This window comes from Phocoena sinus, chromosome 16 (genome assembly GCF_008692025.1).
Source record: "Phocoena sinus isolate mPhoSin1 chromosome 16, mPhoSin1.pri, whole genome shotgun sequence".
Classification (NCBI taxonomy): Eukaryota; Metazoa; Chordata; class Mammalia; order Artiodactyla; family Phocoenidae; genus Phocoena; species Phocoena sinus.
In genome coordinates, this window is record NC_045778.1 from 47882456 (window position 1) to 47900928 (window position 18473).

The 18473-nt window shown below is 39.9% G+C and overlaps 1 protein-coding gene across 2 annotated transcripts in view; it reads left to right on the top strand.

The window, feature by feature from the left end:
• The window catches only part of STAMBPL1 (STAM binding protein like 1), a 44098-nt gene that overhangs the window by 13435 nt on the left and 12190 nt on the right, over window positions 1-18473 (top strand). For both annotated transcript variants that reach the window (XM_032608576.1, XM_032608577.1), the window contains exons 2-6: window positions 8095-8177; window positions 10968-11185; window positions 13696-13771; window positions 15496-15591; window positions 17942-18299. In XM_032608576.1, the coding sequence (XP_032464467.1) occupies window positions 8148-8177; window positions 10968-11185; window positions 13696-13771; window positions 15496-15591; window positions 17942-18299 (778 nt within the window). In that variant the 5' untranslated portion in view covers window positions 8095-8147. The remainder of the gene's footprint in view (window positions 1-8094; window positions 8178-10967; window positions 11186-13695; window positions 13772-15495; window positions 15592-17941; window positions 18300-18473) is intronic.

The window sequence follows — 18473 nt, forward strand, 5'->3', positions numbered from 1 at the left end:
AACAGCAAGATAACACAATTAAGCTCATATGAATCTATCTTGGCAAATTAACTGAATTTCTCCCCAACACTTCAAATTCATTTTCCAAATGTTTTATGAATTTTTAATTGTTTTATGAAGATATTAATTGAATCACCTCATTTAAAAAGTACAACAGAATCATAAATTAGTATATTTATGAGCATATGAAATGCCCTTTGAATACCAGAATTTATTTTATTTTTTTATTGAAGTATAGTTGATTTACAATATTGTGTTAGTTTCAGGTGTACAGCAAACTGATTCAGTTATACATATATATATATATTTTTTCTAATTCCTTTCCATTATAGGTTATTACAAGACATTGACTATAGTTCCCTGTGCTATCCAGTAAATACATGTTGTTTAGCTATTTTATATATAGTAGCATATATCTGTTAATCCCATACTCCTAATTTATCCCTCTCCCCCCTTCACCCCCTTCCCCCTTCAGTAACCATAACTTTGTTTTCTATGTCTGTGAGACTGTTTTTTTGTTTGTTTGTTTGTTTGCGGTATGCGGGCCTCTCACCGCTGTGGCCTCTCCCGTTGCGTAGCACAGGCTCAGCGGCCATGGCTCACGGGCTCAGCCACCCTGCGGCATGTGGGATCTTCCCAGACCGGGGCACGAACCCGTGTCCCCTGCATCGGCAGGCGGACTCGCAACCACTGCGCCGCCAGGGAAGCCCTGTTTCTGTTTTATAAATAAGTTCATTTGTATTATTTTTTAGATTCCACATAAGTGATATATGTTATTTGTCTTTGGCTCACTTCACTCAGAATGATAATCTCTAGGTCCATCCATGTAGCTACAGAGACATTTATTTCATTCTTTTTCATGGCCAAGTAATTTGAGTACCACAATTTAGAAGTTACATTAAAAACCAGCACATATTTTGAATTAAACTGTGTCTTGGTCTAATAATTATGCATTTGAATTTCTTAACTACATATTCCAGGTGGTCAGTCCACAGACATCGCATCACTCTGCCTAAGAAACAAGTGGAGGGAATGGATGCCCTTTTATTTCTTTGGCGGGAAGACTATGAAACAGATGTAATGCTGAACTGAAGTCTCATTTCTGCAATAAATCCTATCACTCTTGTCCAAAGTCCAAGAATTTGACCTTCCCCTGATTTCACCGTCAGCTATTAAATATTAATTGCGAGTATCGCTGTGTGACTACGAGTATGAACTCTGGGATATTACACACCTAATTTTGAGTCCTTGCTCCACCACTTACTTAAGTTGCTTGTCTAGTCTAGGGTCAAGTTTCCTCCCCTGTAAAATGGAGATAATGGTCATTATCATTTGCTGAGTGCTTCCTGACACCAAGCATCTCGCTGTTGGTTTCACAAGCATTTTCTCACTTCACCTTCTCAACAGGTCTTTCCTTAGTTACTGTTATCAACCCCACTTTGCAGTCTGGGTAGTTGTGATTCTGCAGTTATTGCTTGGAGTCCGGCTTTGAACCCATGTGGTCTGACCCTGGAGGCTGCATGTCTAATCTCTAGACTCAACTGCTTCCTATTTGATAAGGCGGTTGTGGGGGCTGAGAATGGAGGTCAATGCATTACTTCAGATAACCAGGGAAGGAAAGCTTTTGGTTAGTATATAATTAGTAACCCATTACTATAATATGATATTATATTATCATAATAATATAATTATTATTACAATAGCTCTTTTGCTGAATTAAAGGTGATATACGTAGTCCCACCTCACCTGCCCAGAACTCAACTTGCTCTTACGTAGAAGACAGTAGAGGAAAGAAAAGGTAAGAAAAAATGATTTTTGAGCAGCCAAATTAGAAATCAGGTAGCAGTCACTGTAACCAGCATATAGTTTATTCACAGGAGATCCTTTCAGACCCATGTCCAGTTAAACTTTAATTTTACAAATAAATTGAAATTATTTTATCAGTAATCACGATAGACTAAAAGGAGAGAAAGACTGAAGTCAGAGAAGTTTAGCAAAGAAGTTTTTTAAGTGATTTTCTAGATGAAAGCAAATTAGAACTGGAGGGAAGCATTGCTGTTGGCAGGTACATTGAAATAAAACTGTGAATCATGAAGAAAGAGTTAAATAATATTTATATTTTAATCAAAGAAGAATGTAATATTATAGAAATATTTCCTTCGAAAATTGTTAAATCTCACAAAATTCTTCCCCTTCTTCTTCTTCTTAATATTAGTATTCAGAATTACCACTTTCACCATTGGATTCACACAGGTAAACATTTCCTTATGTTGCCAGAGGAATCCTGTATCAATTAGGCAGCAGATTACAGAATCCTAAGAGTGCCTTAAACTACAGTACTTATGTCTTACACAATAACAGTTCAGAGGAGAATGGTTTCAAGGTAAGCTCAGCAGCTCAACAGTGTCTGCAAGGAGCCAGGCTCCCTCTACCCTCCACCTCTGCCATCCAGCTGGGTCTTAGGCTTGACCCGTCTGGGTTGCAAGACGGCTGCTGCATTTCGAGTCTTACATGAAGACACATGTCCAGCTGATGAAAAGGCACATATTCTCCAGACTATCTCTTTGTGTTAGAGATGAAAGTATCTCAGAGTCCTCCCAATAGATTTCTCCCTTCTGGTCCCATTGTCCAAGATTTGGTCACTTGCCAACTAGTCAAGTCCTGAGTGCCAGGGAGTCTGGAAAAGTGAATATCTCTAGTGAGGCTGGGCCCTGCTGGCAGGAAGAAGCGGGGGTGGGGAGAGTGGGCAGCTGTTGGATAGACAACTGACAGCGACTGTCAAAGACTAATTGCAATGAAGCAAGTAGTTAAACATTAGTCATCTCTGCTATGTATAATAGAAGCCTATGTCATCTTACTTTTCTAACCATTTGATGTGAAAAGGGACTGATTTTCTTTGAGTTTTCTACTGCATGCCAGGAACTGTAATAGAATTTGTGTGTGTGTGTTTTAATGATCTTTATTTAATTTGGTCATACTGTGTGGCATGCGGGATCTTAGTTCCCCAACTGGGGATGGAAGTGGATGCCCCCTGCAGTGGAAGCGTAGAGTCCTAACCACTGGACCGCCAGGAAATTCTCTTTTTTGTGTTTTTTTTTTTTAACCTCATGTAAGCTTCCACTGAGTTCTTCTGGAAGGGTGTTATTTCCCCCCGTTTAATAGATGAAGATAAAGTACACAAAAGGGTAAATAAGACACCATAGCACTCCCACCTCACAAGTGGTAGAAGCTGGTTTCTCCTACACATATACAGCCCCAAACCCTGAGCTGCTGGGTTAAGGGTGCCCCACCATCTCATCCTGGTGTCAGAATAAAAATTGTACTGCACTATGAGAAATAATTCTTTTCTGGCTCAAAGTGCAACTTGATTGCCCTCAGGGTAGCCTAGACTTACCTCAAAGTAATTTAAAACATATTGGGGGCTTCCCTGGTGGCGCAGTGGTTGAGAGTCCGCCTGCCGATGCGGGGGACACGGGTTCATGCCCCAGTCTGGGCAGATCCCACATGCCGCAGAGTGGCTGGGCCCGTGAGCCATGGCCGCTGAGCCTGCGTGTCCGGAGCCTGTGCACTGCAACGGGAGAGGCCACAACAGTGAGAGGCCCACGTATCGCAAAAAAAAAAAAAAAAAAAAACAAATACAAAACCTATATCGGGCATGGTGTTTTATTTAATAATCTTTCCTGTAGCAACTGCATTCTTGCTGATTGATCTAATCTTAACCACACTGCTGAGGTATGTTTAACTTGGGATATCCTTCTAGGAATAAGAGACAAATGCCTGATACCTAGCAGGTACTCACATGTCGTACTTACAAGTATATAAAAAAGACAATAAAAGCTATTTCTAATATTTGGATCAAGTTTCATATTTATCAATATTTTAGTACAAATAATGTTATCATCTGGGTCACAGCAGATGATAATTTCTGATTTACAAATATTGTATAAAAATAATCTCTTGAGTATAAAAAAATAATCTTTGGTTTTAACATCTGAATCCTTCCAAATGAAAAGCAAGGATGGGCTTAGGTCATTTTTGTTTTCCAGAAGCAGGTCCCAATCTGTAAGCCTCCTGTGACTCAGGAGATACTCCTTTCTGCCTCTGTCATTTAAAGCGTGGGAGTGACCCTTTAACCGCCTTTTATCTAAATCAGATTAGGTCACTGCAGCCCACAGTCTAGGTTATGATCATTTGCTTTATCTCCAACTAAGTAAATCGCACCATGTTCTTCCAGGAAAACCTGAACTCTAACACAGTGGGGAGAAGAAAGGCTGCTTTTGGCCAATTAGAAATGAGACTACAGCGTGTGGCATGAGGTGTTCTGGCCTCTCTCATCTGCCGCCCCTGCTTATCCAGTTCCCTACAGCACTCAGCCTGAAAGGAGTACCAGTGAGAAAACGACACGTTTGGGCGATGGTCTCACTGGCTATCCTGTGTGCCCGGTCTCTCAGGAGACTCTTTACTGCCTGGTTAGTCTTTTTTATTCTGGAAAATCTGGCTCTGTGTATGCAAGTAAGTCAGGATTCTGAGCTTAGCACCCCCGCCCCCCCAAAAAAAAGTATTTAAGAAAAAAAAAGAAAGAGAAGGAAAATTAAGGGAATTAATCATTTAGGCTAAAAAGGTCACAAAAGAAACACTGTGTTAACAGATTAGATATTGTTCTTGGCATTACTTGCTGCTGGTTTTAAAGGGCAGAATCATAGAGCTGCTTCCACATTTCCTTGGGGGCAGTTGAGACATAGAGACATCCAGGCTATGTATCAACTAAAAATTTATATTTTTATATTAGAAAAAGAGAATGGGTATTGCAGATTATATAGCAGTCTGCCACATTTGCTCTTGTGGGTCTTGGGTTCTGTGAGGTAAGGTATCTCTTATTGTGCCCTCAGTTTTTTAATTATTTTAGTGAGACTTTAGTAGTACAAATGGAAGGTGATACTTGACCATTATTTTTTCGTCTTTTAGATTCTCATGGCCCACTATATTTCTGGTTAGATTGAAGTAGCATGGCGAGGTTTTGTTTTGTTTGTTTGCGTAGTTGATCTAGAGCAGCAGGTTTTCAAATTTTTTGGTCATGGGACCACTTTACACTCTTAAAAATTACTAAGGGCACTAAAAAGCTTTGTTTCTGTGGGTTATATCTATTTATATTTACCATATTAAAAATTGTAGCAGACATTTACAAGAAGATACAAGTGAGCATAGCCATTAACTTGTATCCTACGGAACTCTCCACTATACAGATGGATGGTTAAAAAAAGCAAATAATGTTTTAGTAATATTACGAAAATAATATTGACCTTGCAGACCCCTTGGGGATGCTGTATCACACTTTGACATCTACTGGTCTCGAGAACATAACCTGTTTATGCTGACATTGGTAATTGTTTATATTGCAGGGGATAAGTGCTAGGACTGCAGATTGAAAAATAAAGGAATTAAGGCAGGACCACGGCCACTGAGTAGTTAATGGTCCAAAAAGAAGCAGTTGACTGACCAGTGTATAAACTTCTTTCTTATTAGATTTGAGGGGAGTTGGTTTCTGTTCCTGAATTATAGATACATTTGTGTGTGGGAGTTAATAGAGTTAAAGAGAGATTTAACTATTGGTTTTCATCTATAGGAATTTAATAAATTCTGGTGTTCAAGATATATTGAATTAAGCATTTTATACGTCTAGAAGCTCATTGTGGAAAAGTTTGATTTTTCTGTATACTTACCATTGTTTTTGGCCGCCCAGCCCTGAATCTACCTTTTCTCACCTGGCGCATCCCACTTTGCCTCCTATGGAAGTGTGAAGTGCTAGATATTTGCGTTTTTAACCACCTTTGCAGGCTGGCTGCAGGCGTGTGACCTAGGTTCTGCCAGTCAGGCACCTCCATCTCATATTTTGAAATAGAAACTAGTGACATGAAAAAATATGTGGCACCTCCACAGGTGGTTTCCCAGACAGCATCTGGTGTCGGTGATGGAAGCCGCTGGCTCCCCCGCCCATCAGTGACAGGCAGCAGACCAGTGCTGCTGTGTGATTTGGGGTCAGGTTGCTGGGTATGTAGCCTCCAGGCCCAATTTCTCTGGCCTTCTTGGTAATTTGTGACCTTTCCGTTATCATTCTGTGGATTCAAGAGTCGGTGCCTTTGCTTGCAACTAAGAATCCTGCTCGATACATTTTCAGATGCAGTGTCTTTCAAAGCGTTGTTTGGAAGTCTCATGTATCAAAATCACCTGCACCACATCCTAACAATGCTATTGGTGGGCTTAAAACTAGGGGATCCAGAATCCTTTTGAGTTCCAGGAATCTGCATTTTAAACAAGTCTCCGGGTTATATGATTTTAGAAGTGCTGTGCTAATGTTTCCAACTTTTTTAATTATTTGTGCTCTGTTTAAGGATCTGAGTAACCCCTAAAAGAATTCATTCTTGGCTTTTAGGAGACCCTAATCAATGAGTAACTAGTATTTCCTTGTCCTATTCTCTCCCCACCCAGCCTCAAATTCTCCATAAGCCTCTTTGTTCTGTCTCCTTAACTCTTTTAACGTCTTTTTTTTTTTCCGTTTTATTCTCACCAAAGAAGTGGTAATTCCCCCAAAGGGATTGCCTGCATTTAGTGGTCCCAGGATTAATTTGGATTTTAAAACTACGCTGTGACTAGGGCTCTCTGTAGGTCCTTCTTTCTTGGGCATTTCTGCAACCTGCAGGCCGACAGCTTGATGTGTACTCCAGGGATCACTGGAGAGGATGAAGGGGAAAGATCAGAACACACTAAGTGACTTTCCTTGGAAGGATTTTCCAGCCATGGATTCAGGTCAGAAAATAGCACGGAAGGATTGAATAATCTCCTTCTGGAGTTTTCGAGAATCACAGAATGTTGTAACTTGAAAGAGTGTAGCTTAACCCCCTCATTTCATGAATGAGGAACTGAGGAGAAAATGTGTTCAGCGTCGCATAAGTGATTAGTGGAATATAAAAGCCGACATAAATTTAGAAGTGGGAAGTGATCGTGCAGAGCTCGACCTTAAACTAGCATACAAAGGAAGGAGACTAACATTTATCGAGTGATTATTTGAACTTGGGTACATTCACTTAACATCCCTGAGCCTCAGTTTCCTCAACTGCAAAATCAAGATTCTAGTAATAGCGGACATTGATATGATATTGACTATGTGCCGGGAACTGTTCTAAGCACTTTATATGCTAAGTCATTTAATCCTTACCACAACGACATGACATAGGTACTCTTATTTTCCCCCTTTATTCAGGTGCACAGAAAGGCTAGATATTTACCTGCAGTCACCCAGCTAGAGTATTCATTTTCTATTGCTGCACTGCAAATCACCCCAAGCTTCATGTGTTAAGACAACATACACTTGTTATCTCACAGTTTTGTGGGTCAGGAGTCTAGGCATAGCACAACTAGGTCCGCTGCTCAGGGTCTCACAAGGCAGCAATGGAGGCGTCGACCAGGGTAAGGATCTGATCTGAGGCTTGGAGTCCTCTTCCAAGAGCACGTCATTCTTGGCAGAATTCATCTCCCTACTGCTGTGGAACTCAGGATGGCTGAGTCTTCCAGGTCAGCAGGAGAGGTCTCCCACTCAGGATAATCTCCCTTCTGATTAATTGAACCTCAAATGATTAGGGGATTACATAAACCTGTGGATCCCAAGGGGTGGGAATCACAGCACTCTCTTAGAATTCTACCTACCACAGCCAGTAAGACTTGTTTAAGCTCAGATGGGCTCCAGATCTGAGTCCATGCTCTCAATCACAATGACCTTCTTTCTCCTTTCGAAGCAAGTAAATCCACTTTATAACCTTGCATAGTATTCTAAGTAAGATAACACCCAGCAGATTCATACTGGGTACTAGGCAATAACTAATTCTCTTCACACTTCCTGTTTTAAAAGTCTGCTTCAAGAAACCTTATAACCACCTGCAGTTTTGTATTTTCAGGAAGAGATTTCCAGTAGTCTCAGATAATATAAGTTATTTCAATTTGTTCATATTTTTTCTGAGGCAGAAATAAGCCTGGCATTTGGGATTTGAGACTTGAGTTCTCAAGAAATAACCTTAGCTCTGCTTTTTGTCTTTGAAACAGATGAAGTGATTGAGAAGAAACAATAAACACCATCATTTTGTAGACAGGACAACATGGATCAGCCGTTAACGGTGAATTCCCTGGTAGGTGGCACCAACCAATATTTTACATGTGGTCCGAAAACCCAAAAAGAAGAACAGAAACACACTGAATGTGAAATGAGTCACAATTCAAGAAGTTGAGCATTTGCCATTTTCATCCATCTGCGTGGTCCTCTCCTTTGAGGAAGTGATTAATAAACCCATCTTTGCTAGAATTAAAAATAATGCTTTTTTTTCCATGAAAGTGTGAAATGTTAATTTATCTGGTTCGATTCCAGGAGTGTAGTCCTTTAGCACAACACCGGGGAGAAGAATTTCACAGATGACATTGTAGCAGGTACTTCAACTTCTTTGTGCCTCAGCTTCTTCCCAGATAAAAATTAGAGGCTTACCTTGTGTGGTCATGACCAAGGAAATAATTTTCTATTTAACACCTAGATGCTGCTTTGGGATCTTTGGGTAAATGTGTGAATACTTGAAACTCTCATCCTTTTCATCTTTTGCCCTTACAGCCAACATAGTACACACCTTCTTGAGCTACATCTTAGAAGAAATAACGTGCTGGAGAGGAAATAACAGGGGCCTTGGGATCCCATGAGCTTATTGTGTGTACCAGATCAGTCTCTGAATGTGAATATAGGAACGTTGTATAATCTCCATGGCCCTGTTTTTGTACTTTGTGCCTTACAACTTTTGGAAACGTAGTTTTAATGTTGCCAGCTTGTCCTTGGGACTTGCTAAAGGAAAGCTGTCATTACCCTCCCCTTCCTCCTGATGACCCTCCCAAACCCACTCACTACCCCTGTAGCCCTGGGAGCAGCGGTATACTGAATACCCTACACACACAAAGCTTAGCACCAGAACATAAAGAAATAGAGCCTGGTTCTTGCTCTGAAATAGGTTAGTTTTCTCTCTTTGAGGAAAAAGTCCTTCACAGATGCTCAGTTGCTTTTGAGAGTATGTTTGAGGAGCAGAAAATTGTAGGAACTTTTCACTTTCTGACCCCCATATTGTCAAGGCACTGTGGGATAATAAAGGCTGACCCATTTCCACCTCTGCAGAGGAAGGAGTCATCCTTATGGAGTGCCTGTGTGTTTCTAGAACATTATGTAGGAATAACTAAAATTTTAGTGGACATGTCAGTGTAAAAATGAACACAAAGGCTTTTTCCTCTGGAAAATTTATTTACATCTAAGAAGTTCATATGCAAATGAAACACTACAGATTGATGAAGAGTTTAGGCTATTTCCCAGTTTATCTCTGAAATCAATTTTAAACTTAGGAAGGGCAGCACCATTCCCGTAAAGGGAAAATAAATCTTATTTTTTTTCCTTCAGATAAAAAGATAATCTAATTATAGTCATGTTGCTCCCTGTCTCTCTTCCTCCTTTATTTGATACATTTATTGGTTATCATCTGTGTTGCAGGGAATATACTACATTCCAGAGGACAGAGATGAGTGTAAAATGATTCCTTTCCCTCATGGAGTTCATAAGGAGTCAAAAATACTTGTATACAGGGCTTCCCTGGTGGCGCAGTGGTTGAGAGTCTGCCTGCTGATGCAGGGGACACGGGTTCGTGCCCCGGTCCGGGAGGATCCCACATGCCGCGGAGCGGCTGGGCCCGTGAGCCATGGCTGCTGAGCCTGTGCGTCTGGAGCCTGTGCTCCGCAACGGGAGAGGCCACAACAGTGAGAGGCCTGCGTACCGAAAAAAACAAACAAACAAACAAAAAAAACTTGTATACAAATAATTATAATTCAGGGTAGACTGTATAGTAATAAAAAATGGACGAGTTACTTTTGTGCACACAGGAGGCTAGAAGTCTGCTTTAGAAAATGTCCTAATTTCCATAGATTTTTTTTCCCAGTAACTTTATGATGTCATTGAAACATTTACCTTTGGTCAAATAACAATATTTTTGGAACACAGTCAGGATTATTTGTTTACGTGGGGTTATGGCTGATTTCACACCAGCGGAGCTGAGTAGCTGCCATGGAGACTATATGTCCCACTGAGGCTAAGAAACTTGCTATATGGCCTTTAACAGAAAAAATTTGGCTCAGAAGCACTGATGTTTTATTGAAGAATTGAATAATTATCCTGAATGTATATGTTCCATGTTTTTTCAGATGTGTATAGATGTTTTTATTAATAAAATACAAATATATTAATATCACAGACTTTTTTTTAGTAATCATTATTACTTTCTCAGTCAGGGAATAATTAATGGTGTAGTTACTATTATGTCAAGCTCTGAGAGTGTCTTTATGTTAAAAAAGGGGTGGGGGGAATGGCCATATGCTTGAAAAGGTTTTTCCTGGAATTATTGGTGGGGTTTTATTCACTTGGTAAAGATACAGGGAGGCCCTGAAAGCTACTTATAAAACCAGATGTGTTTTGGAATAGAATTGAATCCTGATAGTAACTTCGAATCCAAGCTATCTCTTGGAGGCCCTTCAAGTATAATGACATGATCCCTACCCTGGTAGGAATCCATCTCTTGGTTTGCTTCTGTGAGGATATAAGGGTCAATGATATTTTACCTAAAATGACCTAAAACATTTGCATACCCAGGAAGTGCCACATAATTGTAGCTGAAACCTATAAGAGGTCTTAGTCCAAAAGAGTGTATGTTTACCTTGGAGATGTGTATCTTTTTGGTGTGTAGACCACACGTTTAAGCAAAAAGAATTATTTTTATCATATCATTAACTTTTATGAAAAACTTTCCTTAGGTATTGATGTCAGGTATTTAGTACAGAAAATACATGTATAATTTCAGTCATGTTCATTTCTTCTTATAACCAGAGATTCAAATTCGACTTTGCAGAAAAAGTTAGCTGCCATGCCGGACCACAGGGATGTTTCCCTCAGCCCGGAAGAGCGAGTCCGCGCCCTAAGCAAGCTGGGTTGTAATATCACCATCAATGAAGATATCACTCCACGCCGCTACTTTAGGTCCGGAGTAGAAATGGAGAGAATGGCGTCCGTGTATTTGGAAGAAGGAAACTTGGAAAATGCCTTTGTTCTTTATAATAAATTTATAACGTAAGTGTTTTATTTTGGAGGTCTTCAAAATGAGAAAATTGGGAAAATATTTACATGGTATTTTGGTGAGACAGCTTAGATGCCGGCATGTTTTCATATTCAGACTGAATTTACAATCTCCCAAAGCATGAGATGTCCAGGTTTTTAAGTTACCAAGTAATGTACTCAAAGGCGGCCTTACACCATCTCTGAGGCTTAGGGATGAATGATCAGGGATGGGGCGAAGCTCAGGGATGTCAGACACCTTTCAACAGGCCAGCGCAGTAACCAGCATGCCCCCTCCCTCTCTTCACAAATAAAATTTCTTGTTTTGTGTCATTCTTCCTTCACAGGAATGCAAGCTTTATGAAAGCAGACATCATATTGTAGCTCCATCTACAATACCTGGAATGTGCCATTAACATTTTAAATATTTAATTTGATGGGTTGCGACTAGGGGATAAATTGACGATCCTAGGAAGGAACTGATTCCGGGACAGAGTGTAGTAGTTGGTTTCACACTGTAGTTAGTATTTTTTTTAAGGCAATTACTTAGCTGTGTAAGAATTGTATGTATAAAAGAGCTTCCAAAATATTGAGTGAAAGTGACTCCATCAAAACAGCCATGTAAAAATATCTCACTTCACTGGGCTTCCCTGGTGGCGCAGTGGTTGAGAGTCCGCCTGCCGATGCAGGGGACGCAGGTTTGTTCCCTGGTCTGGGAAGATCCCACATGCCGCGGAGCGGCTGGGCCCGTGAGCCATGGCCGCTGAGCCTGCGCGTCCGGAGCCTGTGCTCCGCAATGGAAGAGGCCACAACAGTGAGAGGTCCGCGTACCGCAAAAAAAAAAAAAAAAAAAAAAAAAAAATCACACTTCACATTAGATAGATATTTGTTAGTAAGATATCCTAGAAATGGGATTTGGGTTTTCTATACCAATTTGCCAGCTTACTGATTGGGAGGATCTCCTGTTACCAAAAATTATTTCATCTGAGCTGAACCCCTTATTTTTGTTTTAACTGGAAATCACACATTGATTAATTGTATTAGTTTAGTTGGGGACTTAACCTGAGAGCATTCGAGAAGCTGAAAAGATCAACTGTTTTAAATACTGCATCCATGATTCTACCATGGGCGAAATTAAAGGCAGTTAATATGGTGTGCAAAGTGGGCTCTGCACTTTATTCAAGTTACTTAACTTCTTGGAAATTTAGAGAATGGTTGGCAACATTCATCCTACCTGGGAAAAATCAAGTTTCTATAAAGTTAAGCAATAACCATGAAATTGGACGTTATAAACTGTCATTGATAGCACACATTTTCCATTTTAGTTTCTGAACTATAAGTTACTAAATGATAATATTTTTTTCACCTTCTTCTGGGTTTTGCACACACACACGTAAGTGTGGTAAAGGGCCACTACACTCTCTGAGTTACTGAGTAATCAGAATATTTGAATTCTCTCCTGTCATTAACGATATGACCATAGGTAATTCAGTTATCCTCTGTGAGTTCAGTTCCTCATCTACATAAATGAAAGACTTATGGGTGAAAATCTCTGAGGTCTCTTCAACTCTAAATGTCTATGACTTTACGCTACTTACAAAAGCCTTAGGCAACTGACACACCTTATGTAATTTCTTTAGGCTTTAATTTTCTTATTTGAGAGATAAGAGTTATAATACCTTTCCTCTGTATTCTATAGATGAGGTGATGAGTGTATGTGTGATTTGTAAACAACAGAACATCAGTAGTTATAACATATTAGTTGATCAAAAATAGTATTTGCTCTAAGAGCTTTTCATTCATTTAACAAATATTTATTGAACATTCATTATGAGAGGGACACCATTCTACAGGCGAAGAATACATCAATAAGGAAAAAACAAAAACAGAATTTCCTGCCCTTGTGGAACAATACATTCACTTTACCTGGAAGCAATGTATCTGGTTTGCTGTACTAATTTCCCTTCATTTTTATTGTCCCTTGTTCCTCAAAAGGTGATGAAAAATAATTAACTCTTAATTAGCACCTCCTAATCCATTAAGGATTCTGGCTGACATTTCTCTCAGTTATGAATTTTCATTTAAGAGTTTTTAATATAGACACCATGGCACTACTGATTCATCAGTGGCCCTTTGAGTCTTTCAATGGTGAGAAGGGGTTACATCCATCTTTCCAGACTCTTACATTTTCACATGATCCTCAGTGTTGCCAGCACTACACATAAGTAAAATGATGCTCAAGTGGGATACAGTGCCGAAGACCCGAGAAAAACCAAAGTGATGTGGTCTCTTCAGGGAGCATCCCAACTTTAACTCTCTTAACCTCAGTGCTTACAGTTAAGTACCCTGTAATGCCAAAATCATACTTGGGCCAACCTTTGATGGAAAGGCAAATGGAAAGAATATAGGTTAAATAATGTTATTAACCATGTCCTTTTTGAAAAGGAGGCTCATTCTCAAATTAGAAGCCATCATTGAGCTTTTTCTGTCATTTAATGCTAAGGACGTGTTTTCTTTTTCTGCAGTTTGTTTGTAGAAAAGCTTCCTAACCATCGAGATTACCAGCAATGTGCAGTACCCGAAAAGCAGGATATTATGAAGGTATTGTGGGATAGACTCTCCCCCCGGGGTTCAAATGTTCCACAAGTATCCATTACTGATTCATCCCCTTCCTCTCCTCCTCTGTCTCATCCTCTCAAGAGTTTAAGAGCAAAAGATTCATTCCATTAGCTATGATGTTTCGATCTCTTCCTAGACCTTTAATCATCATTACTGTGGAATGTCTACTTGAAACGAGAAAAAAAAAAAAAAAAAAAGAAAGATCAAGAATATACTTAATCATATTAAGACGTGAAGAAGGAATTATTTTGATTCCTCCCAGAGATTGAGAGAATGGTTGTCTATTTCCCCATACTTATTTGAGACAGTCATTTTGGCTGGTTTTGATTATTCCATACAATTCTGAACCCAAAACCTATTTGAATATCAGTGTTGATTATTAAGTCAGCCACAAAGTTCTAGTCATTTTCTTCTTATAGTACTAGCCTATGAGACAACAAAGTGTTTAGTGAGTGTCCTGAAATATTCCAAAGGAAAAAGAAGGTTGTTGAAATGTATTTATTTACCATCAACATTTGCTGCATATATAGTTCCAAATATCTTTAGCTAAGAATATATCCTTTTAGATAACATTTTTAAATGTTTTCCATTTGTCTTAAGTAGTTTGGATTGATTTTATATGATGGAAGGTAAAACAATGTATACAAAGTCAATCACAGTATGAAATTTTAAATTACTCTCAAAAAATATTTTACCACATAACAGAATAAAAGCTTTCTTACCAGCTATGTCAGGTCTGGGGGTGCCTGTAAGCAGAACACAAATTTTTGTCAAACGGTCATCTACATTTTAAAATTTCTGTACACTATCTGAAGGGTCATTCATTATCAGACCTTTGAGTAGCATTTCCCCTCAATTCTCTTGTTCACGTAAACTCAGAAAATTCTGTATGAAAACCAAGGTCTTAGGCTGCCAAGGTGACTCTTTGACTCTAATTTAGGGTTATTCTTATTTTTACTTTTAGGGAAAGTATTCTCCAAAAGCATATACATTTTCTGTTTGTGCTTGAATAAATGGATGGATGGATGGACGGATGGATGGATGACAAAAGATTGGCTAGAGTTAGGAGTTTTAGTCCTAATGAGGCCATTAGCTAGTTGTATGACATTGGACAAGCTTTTCAATCCCTCTAGGCCTTTGTTTCCTCATCTCTACAAAGGCGGGGCTGGTGGGTGCCTGGACTGTATCAGATTTTCCTGCATTATGATCACTGGGAAATTGTTTGAGATCCAGATCCCAATCCCTTCTCTAAACATGTTGTCTCAGTAGGTCTTGGGTTAGGCCTGGGAAACTATATTTTTATAAAAAGTGCCTGAGTTCCTTTTTTACAGTCTGTTAAGCCTAGGGATCCCTACTTATGGTGTTCTCTGAGGTCCCTTCTAACTATGATGCTGTAAAATTTACCTACCATGGAATGTGCAGTTACAAACCCACTACCTAAAAATGAGGTGCCTACTGAACAAGATGCTTACCTAACCAGTGAAGTCGATAAAGGTCTTACATAGAGGATAATTTTTTCTCTTCTCTACTGAAAAGTTATATTTTGGAGCCCTAGAAAAGATTGATTTTTCCACGATCATCTTTGGTTACTTGTGTCTTGATTTCTAATGCACATACCAGCTGTTTTTCTTTCTCAGTTGATGATCTGAAAGCTGACTATACTGAAAATCCCACTAATCAATATGTATATATATATTTTTTAAAAGAAACTGAAGGAGATTGCATTCCCAAGGACAGATGAATTGAAAAAGGACCTTTTAAAGAAATATAACGTAGAATACCAAGAATATTTGCAGAGTGAAGTAAGTTCAATTGGTATATTTATTGCATGACTGTTTTCTGTGCAAATATTTTTTGAATTTCATTTTAATGAGTTTTTCAAATGTCGTATGCATTCAAATTAAAAATACAGTGACGTAAAACCCATAAAAAATTCATGTTGGTATCCTGGTTAAGCACTTGCACCAAGGATGTGGTATTTTTATTTCCTGTCAACATCTAATAAAGTGAAGCATTAGAAAATAGACTTCTTACAGTGATTTAAGCAGAGCTTTTAGACCAACTCTTGCCAATGTAATCTTGAGCCAGATGGCTGCGTTTTAGCAATGAAAGGAGACAGTAAGAGCGGTATGGAGAACAGTATATGGTTTCTGATGTGTCTAATTACGTATGCCTTGGAAATGTGAATTTGATTCTTAAATATTGTAATCAGTATAACATCCAGATGGAATAATGGCTAACCATATGAGTGAAATGTAATCATATCACCAAGGGGTGGTAGCTCCTGGATTCTTATTAAGTAGAGAGTGAAAATGAAAATGATGTCTGAGACTGAAGGGCATTGAAAGAAGAAGCTGACCAGTCAGTCTATAAGATACTTCAGTTCAACACTTGAACTCTTAATGTTTACAGCATAATGATAAAGGTTGTTTTGCTTTTTTGTTTGGCTATGTGTTTATGTGCTTTGGAAGTTGTCACTTTTACTGACTCTCAGTTCAGTCCAATCTTGTTACCTCGGAGTGTGGTCACAGGCCTTCTCTGCTTCCTTTGGTATAGCTAGAAGGCAGGTTTGAGTGAGCTGTTTGCACTGAGCGACAGAAGGAATGTTGAGATGAGAAGATTTCCTCCAGTGGGGTTACTGATGATTTGATTTGAACTATAAAAGATAAAAGTGATTTTGGCGGCTTGGACAGAATAGCAGGAAGGGATTTAATTTAACAGCCCAGTTAAGCTCCCTTCCCTACTCAGCAATATGCATGCTAGTCCTCTCAGGAGCACTCTGGGAGGAGTGGCCTCAGCAGTTGTTACCTGGTCTGCCTTTGGTGACACCAGTTACTTCCTAGCCCACAGTAGGATTCCAAGTATATGACATGTAGAAATCTTTGGGGGATAGAATGACAGGCTTTATGCCTTGGACAGATGAACAGACACACTGATAAGCCTTTGCTACAGGCAACACTCACATCACCAGGGAGCCTGTTGGAATGAAGATTCTCAGGCCCCACCCCAGACCCGCTGAAGGCCAGTCTGCTCTATAACAAGACCCAGAGTGCATATCAAAGTGTAAGCTGATATGATGTCAGCTTACACTGCTGTAAGCTCTGTCCCCCACCTCACCCCTGCCTTATAGTAGCTCCCAAAGTCTAGTTTTCATCAGAATTATTTGGGAAGCTTGTTAAAGATTTATTCTTTGACCTAATAATGCCTGGATATTTTTGTTAAGACTGGGGAGCTTGGGAATCTTCATTTTTTTTTTTTTTTTTTTTTTTGCGGTATGCGGGCCTCTCACTGTTGTGGCCTCTCCCGCTGCGGAGCACAGGCTCCGGACGCGCAGGCTCAGCGGCCATGGCTCACGGGCCCAGCCGCTCCGCGGCATGTGGGATCCTCCCAGACCGGGGCACGAACCCGTGTCCCCCGCACTGGCAGGCGGACTCTCAACCACTGCGCCACCAGGGAAGCCCGGAATCTTCATTTTTAACAAAACTCCTAGTAGTTTGTTTTGATAGAGTTGATTGGACCACATTCTGAGAACCATTTGTTAGTGATTCCCCCTTCTCCGTAAAGTTCCAGCAGTATGAGTTATAGAGTCAAATGCAAAAGCTTCTAGGGTGGCACTGTCCCATAGAACTTTGTATGATGATGGAAATGCTCTATTTGGCACTCTCTGATATGGGGGGCACTAGCCCGTGGTACTTTACGTGTGGCTAGTGAGAACTGAGGAGTTGAATTTCTAATTTCATTTCATTTGAATTAAACTTAGGTAGTCACATGTAGCTAGTGGCTACTATATTGGACAGTGCAGTCCAGGGTGATATAACTATTTCTGAGGTATGGTCTGATCAGTCAGGCTCTGCAGACAATCCTGACTTCGATTACTAATATTTAAAAGCATAGGAGGGTGGAGGGAACTTGATTGTCCTGGCCCGTCTCTGGTAAAATATGAGTGGATTTAGAACTGCTCCCGTAATCAGATTAAGGGGCTTTTGCCACGATGTTATATATTTTCCTGGCAGTCTCAGGAGTGTCCCTGTGGGCATATCGCAGTATCTAGCTGTGTCTCTCCGTCTGCTAGAAGATTGAAACTGTCTAATCCCAGTTTGATGCTTTTGCCTTGGAAACTAACCTTTTCTTCTGGCAACCACATTTTTTTAGAACAAATATAAAGCTGAAATTCTCAAAAAACTGGAGCATCAGAGATTGATAGAGGCAGAAAGGAAGCGGATCGCTCAGATGCGCCAGCAGCAGCTAGAATCGGAGCAGTTCTTGTTTTTCGAAGATCAGCTCAAGAAGCAAGAATTAGCCCGGAGTCAGATGCGAAGCCAGGAAACTCCAGCGCAGTCAGAGCAGATTGATGGGAGTGCTTTGTCCTGCTTTTCCACACACCAGAACAATTCCTTGCTGAATGTATTTGCAGATCAGCCTAATAAAAGTGATGCAACCAATTACGCTGGCCACTCGCCTCCCGTAAACAGGGCCTTAAAGCCAGCTGCAACTCTAAGTGCTGTTCAGAGTAAGTGAGGAAATGCACCCCACAAGACATGGAATCTCCTCTAATGGAACCATATTTCTGTGACATCTGGGAGGGGTCCCCTCATTTTATTGTTAGTTGTGGTAGTTCCCCTACATGATGTGGTGTGAATGACAATATCACCTGACTTTTGCTATATGTAACCCCAGAATTCCG